Source organism: Alligator sinensis, unplaced genomic scaffold, assembly GCF_000455745.1.
Source record: "Alligator sinensis unplaced genomic scaffold, ASM45574v1 scaffold85_1, whole genome shotgun sequence".
Lineage (NCBI taxonomy): Eukaryota > Metazoa > Chordata > Crocodylia > Alligatoridae > Alligator > Alligator sinensis.
Genome location: NW_005841891.1, coordinates 4,346,190 through 4,354,089, shown reverse-complemented (window position 1 = coordinate 4,354,089; position 7,900 = coordinate 4,346,190). Strand labels below are relative to the sequence as shown.

The 7,900-nt window shown below is 43.6% G+C and overlaps 1 protein-coding gene across 1 annotated transcript in view; it reads right to left on the bottom strand.

Annotated features, from left to right (window-relative positions):
• Positions 1–7,900, bottom strand: part of LOC102372125 (inverted formin-2-like) — a gene marked incomplete at its 3' end in the record, with an annotated part of 18,554 nt that continues 10,654 nt past the window's right edge. Inside the window, exons 10-11 of the mRNA XM_025197152.1 lie at positions 4,513–4,615; positions 1–170 (exon numbers count right to left, since the gene is read on the bottom strand). Coding sequence (XP_025052937.1) covers positions 1–170; positions 4,513–4,615 — 273 coding nt within the window. The remainder of the gene's footprint in view (positions 171–4,512; positions 4,616–7,900) is intronic.

The following is a 7,900-nucleotide window of genomic DNA, read 5'->3' as shown; positions in this document are numbered from 1 at the left end:
CAGGATGCAGCTGGATTGATCTACAGTCTTGGCAGTTTCAGTTGTGGTTTTGGGAAGAATTTTTGTCTCAGACACATTTCTGTGAGTTCTCTGTAGCTTAGAGCCTTTCCTGATATCTGCTAGCAAGGCACTGATGTCACCTGCTTCTGGTTTCACATCTCCTTTTCGAACTATGAAGAATGAGATTATACATGTTAAAACACTTTGGTGCAGTGGGCTTTGAACCCTCCAAAGAGAGCTACAGCTTAAGGCTTGTTTGTCAACTGCAGATGAATAAACCCCCTTATGCATAATACGGATACATTAGAAACTGATATAGAGGAAACTTGTAATTTCCATCAATTATCCAAAGTTTAAGGCCCTAACTTTGCAAAGATTTACTCAGAGCGTAAAAAACTAAACATGAACTTAATTCTTTATTAATTCTGTGGTGGTTCAAAGCCTAAAAATCCTGCAGGTACCTGCTAATAGGATGTCACTGAATCCATTGACTTTCTACTGTTTTCCTACAAAAACTAACAATCTATTTTAATAAAAGACCCAACACTACTGTGGTCCTAAAATGTCTTTGTTGTGTACACAGCATGGGAATTCTCAGAAAAGCTTGAGTAATTGAAGCACTCAACTCCAAACTTGTAAAAAATGGTGATATGTCACCAGCTTACCCAACCTTGTGCTTGGGAATTGCAACCAACAATGCCCATCATTCCTTTAAGTGTGGGCATTAATCAGTATACCATTTTCTTAGACAAGTGTCAAGAAAAATAATTTTATCTAATCTCCTCAACCCCCATTTAATTTAGACCTGTCCCAGAGAACGAAATTTATTCCCTTGCAGAGGGCTATTCCTAAACCTGTGTACCCCTGCACAGCCTCTTCAACTTGATTTTCCTGTTAGTGGAATATAAAAGGGGGTCATAGGCCTTGTGTTGTCTTTCTGCACGGTCACAAATTACTTCTTTAATTTTATTCACAATGCATTTAAATTATATTTTTGTATTTATAATAAACCATACGTTACCCGGGAATGACATGCCGGGAAATACAGCCTCCACACTGTGGATGCTGAGTGAGTGCAATACCAACTAGAAAAGCTAGACGTTTGTAAGTCAGCAGCGCCAGATGGACTCCATCCGAGTGTGCTGATGGAGCTGGCTGAGGTCATTACAGAACACCGGGCAAAGCTCTTTCAGAATTTGTGGTGCACGGGGGGGGAAATCCCTGAGGATTGGAAGAGGGCCAACATTGTGCCCATCTTCAAGAAGGGGAAGAGGGAGGACCCAGGCAACTATAGGTCAATCGGCTTAACCTCCATCCCAGGGAAAATCCTGGAAAAGCTCATTAAAGGATCAATGTGTGATACACTTGGGGAAGGGAAGATTCTGAATGACAGCCAGCATGGCTTTGTTGCGGGTAGGTCTTGTTTTACCAGTCTCATTTTCTCCTATGACCAGGTCTCTGGACACAGGAGACAAGGTAGACAGTATATACCTAGCCTTCCAAAAGGCTTTTGATCTAGTATCCCATGATATCCTTGTGGGGAAACTGGAAGATTGTGAGCTCAGCTGCTCGACAGTTCAGTGGGTGGGAAACTGGCTACAGGGTAGGACCCAGAGAGTTCTCATGAACGGATGTGTGTCTTCCTGGCGCAAAGTGGCCAGTGGTGTCCCTCTGGGGACTGTGCTTGGACCAATACTTTTCAACATCTTTATCAATGATTTAGATGAAGGAGTGAAAAGCTCGCTGGCCAAGTTCACAGACAACATCAAATTATGGGGCATTGTGGTCACACCAGAAAATAGGTTACAGATACACAGGCAGACCGGGACAGGCTCGAGAGTCAGGCAGACCAGAACCAAATGAAGTTTAACACTTCCACGTGTAAGGTGCTCCATCTGGGGGAAAACAACCTTCAACATACATACAGGCTTGGTGGTGACAGCTTGACTTGCACCACGGCCAAAGGGGACCTAAGGGTAATGATTGACAGTTGCATGAATATGATCCGTCAGTGCAAGGCAGTGGTCAGCAGGGCAAATAACACGCTGGCATGCATCAACCAATGCATCTCATGTAATACTAAGGAAGTGGTACTCCCACTGTACTCAGCACTGGTGAGGCCGCAGTTGGAGTACTGGCCACAGTTCTGGGCACCACACTTCAATGAGAATGTGGAAAACCTTGAGAGGGTCCAGAGAAGAGCCACCAGTATGATCAGGGACTTGCAAGGCAAGCCATATGAGGAAAGGCTGAGGGACCTGGGCCTCTTGAACCTAAAGAAGAGAAGGTTGAGATGGGGCTTGATAGCGGCTTACTGCTATATCAGATGAGTGCATCAGGAGCTTGGTGAACAACTGTTCACTAGGGCACCCCCAGGGAAGACCAGGGCCAATGGATACAAACTCCTGGAAGGCCGCTTCAGGCTTAATACCAGGAAAACCTCCTTTACAGTCAGGGTGTCCAGACTGTGAAATAAACTCCCTTCAGAGGTGGTGCAGTCACCTACCCTGGAGATTTTCAAGAGAAGACTGGACAGTCACCTTACTGGGGTCACCTAACTCCAGTTGTCTTCCTGCCTAGAGCGGGGCAGAGGGCTGGACCTGATGATCTGCAAGGTCCCTTCCAGCCCCTAACAATTTATGAATCTACCCTCACTTACTACATTTACTACAATAAATGCACCGGAACTGAAACAGAAACAACCTGCTTGTAGTTTTGTGACATGTTGGGTGCTTTGAAACCATTTTAAGGGTACCACTGGATACTAGAGGTGCACCAATACATCAGTTCCATATTGGATTGGCACTGATATAAGGAAAATTGACCGTATCAGCAATTGGCTTTTCTTGGCTGATGGCCAGGAGCACAGCCTGGCAGCATCTGACTGGTAAGTCTGTTGTGGGGGAAGGGATGGAGGGAGGGAAGAGGCGTGGAGGGGAGGGGCAGATCGAAGCCCTTGTGGTAAGGGAGGGAGTGGGGCAGGAGCGGGCGCTGCATAGCCAGGTCAGGGCATGGGACAGAGCGGCTCATCTGGGTACTAAGTTGGGTAGGCCTAAGTCTCTATGAGCCCTAAGTCCCAGTGAGGGGCCTGGGCTGGGCTGTGCTTGGGGCAGGTGGCAGTGCTGCTGAGAGGGGAATTATGGTGGGGCTTCAGCCACCCTAAAATTCACCATAGCCCCCACTGCCAGTGCTGCCGCTGCCTGCACCAAGTGCAGCCTGGCCCAGCCCCCCTGCTGGGAAGAGCCCAGTGCAGCTGCAGCCCCAGCATGCACATCTGCCCTTGCCCAGGGGCAGCCTGCCCTTAGCCAGCATGCAGATCTGGGGGCACACACACTCATGCCCTCCTGGGATGCGCGCAGCAGCGGTAGCCACACACCCCTGTGGCCCTCGAACGAGTCGCTTGCAGCTCCATCCCCTGTCCCTCCCCAGCTGTGCAGCACCTGCCCCTGGCCCAGCCCCTGCCCCACTCCCTCCCTCACTATGGTGCCTCAATCTGCCCCCCACAACCCCTTCCCTCCCCCTGTGCCTTTACCCACAACAGACCCACCAGCCACATGCTACTCTCCAAGCTGTCAGGCCGCATATTGGCAATCGGATTGGTATTGGCCAACATGGCTCCTTAAAAATCAACCATTGATACTGGCCCAAAAAATCTCTATCGGTGCACCCCTACTGGATACCATACAATTATTAGCACTGTTAGGTATGCAAACACCTACACGATTCACAATATAAACCCAAATAAGCAGCAGTGTCAAAAACATTTTGACTTGTGGTCTTTCTGAGATCTTTGCAATAGAATAATTGCTCCATTATTTTTTCTTAGTCAAAAGCAGGTGACTTTAGTTTTGGATTGGGATGTTGTTATATTCAGGAGAGTTATGGAGAGGTACCTTGAGTCTAAAAATGTTGTGAACCCCTGACTTAGGTGCATGATTAACTGTAAGCATACAAGTCATTCACAGAGCCTATTCAGCAAAGCCAAGCCAAGCCAAGCAAAGCAAAGCATTACACATTTAAATGCTTTACTGAACCAGAACTTTGATCAGAAAAAGCAAAATATTAGGAACAGGAAAGGAGAGTAAAATGGTATTTGTCCAGCCATATCACAACAAAGCAATAGAGTTTGATTTCAAATTCAAGTGAGACATCTAATAAAAATATTCCAAGAAATTCAGAAAAATGCAAAGAAATAAACTACCTCCAAGCTGGAGGGAAAAGCTAAATTCAATACTTTTATTCACTTGGAATGACTTTTTTTCTATTCTACCCTGACTGTTTTAGGCGATGATGAAGTTTTGAAGCACATTTTATCCCTCCTATGGAGAGTGCTTCTAAATGAGCATCTTTCTAATACTCAGTTCTTCCATCTAGGATAGAATAAGCATGCCAAGAACCAAAAGAAAATTAAACTAATGCCTTTTCACTCTCCCAAATACCAGACCATCCATATCTATAGATTCTTCCTAGCAAAAGATGGCAAATGAATGGAAAACTTTTATGGGAACTTACTGATAATTCCACATTCCCCCTTTTGTCGCTTAGCTTCTTCTTCTGCAAGAAGTTTCTTCCTTTTCTCTGCCTTTGCAGCTTGTTCCTTCCTTTCCTGGTTTTCCTGCATTCAAATATTCAGATACAAGGTTACACAGAACATCCATGAGAAAAATTTACTGGTCAAAATATTTGCAGTTTGTAATTGAAAACTATTTTTAAAATGTCCATAATCTGATACACACTGCTGGGCTTCAGTTGTTTAGACTTTGGGCTTTCAGGCGAGTGGCATAGTGAAGTCTCTTCTGGACAAACTCTAACCTTGTCTACATGGCGATATAGTGACTTAGTTCATTAACTCTAAAAGCAATGACAATGCAGTGGACGGAAACGGACCCACAGCCGCTTGTTATGGCACTATCCTACTTAATAATAATGAATCCACACTGCTTTTTGTCATTTCAAACTAATCGCTTAGCAATCTGGGCAGATATTCCATGCTACATTGTTCTGCCACTCTGCTCTGATTTTTCATGATGTGAATATGGCGATTCATACCAGAACCATAGGAAATCCAGGACTGGAAGAGGGGTCAAAGTCCCACGGTTCTTCTTTTAGCATTCAATGCTGGTTTTGAACTGGTAGGAAGCAGTCAGAAGCAGGGAGCCAGTGCCAAGCACTGTGATGATGACTGTCATTAATACGAACTATGTGACATGCAGACACTTGAAATGCTGGTGGATATATCAGTTTGGCTCTGTGTTCACAGGGCTTTTGATGCCTGGCAATAAAGCTAATGGAAGAGAAGGAAACCAAGAGGTTACCTTTGTAGATTACCTACCTGAAGCAGCACTTCTGGGCAAGATGGTAGTAGCAGAACAAAGGCCAGTTTCCCAGAAATCTGCACAGAGCTCCCGCCAACACCCTCCAAAGCTGGAGAGGCAGACTACTATTATGAGAATTCCCCTCCATGAGAAACACATTACCATAATCTTGAAGCTCATGTTTCCAGTTAATAGATAACCAGTTTGGTGGTAATGCTGGTAGATCAGCTCTCGGGACAGTTGCTACAGAGATTTGCAGCACTATAAGGACAGTGCTGCTGTATAGTATCAACACTTAACAGTGCACAGGGTGTTAGGGATGGTTTTGAATAGAAAAGTTCTTGAACTGGACAGGAGCTATTGTTGGTGCACATGTTCTTTACTTCCTAGGCCAAAGTATTAATCAACAGGAGAGGAAATTTTTCCATGGTAGTGCATAGCCTTTTGATCACTGTGAAAGATTCACCATTATTAAGTGGTCTGAAAAAGTTTATGATGAAAGAACTTCTAGAAATTCACACCTGTTAGCTAGAATAAGGAAAATTTTGCTTCTCAGAAAATGTTGTACTATAATGAAATTAATTTCTTCCTCTCGTTCTGGGAGATGCAGCGAACTGTTTACACCCACATCTTGCAACACTTTTCACTGGATTCTTGGACAAAAGAAAGAGGTGGCTTAATTTTATTCAGAGTAGCTAAAGAAAGTCAATAGAGCTTGCTTCCAATGCTTTTTGGAAAAAAGGAAAGGTGGATGGCACAGTCTTATGGAAAGGCTGCATGTTTCTCATTATTATAGACCTGCTTCTTTCTATACAACATGTGATACCAAGAGAGAAATTATGAAGGGTGGATAGAAACAGGAAGCAAAAATTATTCTTTCAAAGTTTGACAGCCAGAGAGCACATCCCGGAAAAACAGCCTAAAAGGTAAAAAACCCGGATCAGCAATCCATTATTTTCCTAGTTTGAGGCCCAGTTGTAGCTGAATAATGCCGCATAATGAGTTTAGTGTGCTTTTATAAACAAGTAAAATGGAAGCAGTTGGTGTTATGCTATTTATGAGTTGGGCCATATCTAAACTGAGATTTTCTGACACGTTGTCCAAAAACACAGTTAATAATTTAACAAATGATACACGGTTAATGTTTCTTCAATAAAAATACAAAACAACTAAACAACAAACAGACTGAAAAGTTAAGGACAAAGCTTAGGGAGGCATAGATAGCAAAGAGTATTCACAGCACCTGAAGGTGATGCGGTCAGCAGTATTCTCCTTCTCCATTTCCTCTGGATTTGAATACAGTAGGAAGGAGAATCAGTGGGATGGAGTATTACTTTCAGTAATCAAAGTAACAGAAATGGTGGGTCCGCCAATAGGGCATGTTCTCCACATTTCTTCAAAGCCTTGGAGCATTTGAGTGTGTGGTTTGACCTTTGTATCAAACAGTATTTCATCACAGCTGTTTGCTTCTGCAGACACTCCCTCTCCAATGCTGTATACTCCAGTTCAATCTTTGAGACTGCTTCAAGAAGCTGTCCTGCCAGCAGTATGCCTTCACAGTCTACTGATGTGATGAATAGGTTGTGGATCAGATCCCCTTCTTACCCCTCCCAAGTCTTTCAGCAACCCTTCTTTTAATGATAACTCACTTCTTTACTTAGCTTGAGGTGCCAAGGGAAATCAGAAAAGGTCCAGTTACTGATTTTCCCCAGCCTCATATTTTATCACTGGTGGAGTGGAGACTTTCTTTTCTTGTAAATTTAGAATGCCATTCCCAGCATCTCAGCAATTCCTTTTGGGGTAGCTATGTTTTCAGTTTACTTCCTTGTACTACATATCAACAGATGGATATAGAAGATATGTGGTGTTGTTGCTATGAACCAGGATGTTCTCTGCTCACCACGACCTGTACTGGAGATGGTAGTGCAGGTAGTGCAGAAGGGGAATGCTAACGATTGGGGCAATAGCCAGGAGTTGCTTTGCCGTGTAATTTCTGGACCAAAATAGTTCACGCTCTCTGCCTTATAGTTCCCCGTTACTGCATCAGCTCATAAAATACACTGAAAGATTAACAGAATTCTTCAGGAACTGTTATATGCATTATATGTCTTCAGATACCTCTGCACTTCAAAATGTCCCTGTAGCTTGATTTGGGGCATTTATCTTCTGAACGCCAAAGCTGTGTAAAAGTGGAGTGCACTGATGGAACTGAGGCAGTGTATCTTTTCTAATTATTTTGATAAACCTTCCTATGGCTTAGGCTATGATAAATATGATTTTAAAATATGTAAATCATTTCATTTTTGTAATTCCTATGTTCCTGGTGTGGGAGGGATGGAAGAGACTGGAAGGAGGCCGAGTAAGCAATTTAGAAAGGCGGTAACAATGTAGCCACTGTATATGCACTGCCATGCTAGATTAAAAAAAAAAAAAAGCTTTAATATGTTGACATTTCTAGTATCTCTGGGGATATCTGCAGTGGGTGAAGGGGGAAGGGACAGCAAGCAAAAAGCAGTTTTGCAATAGAAAATGCATATTTGTAGAAAGCATGGCTGATAGCTGCAATATTTATGGTGTTAAATGCT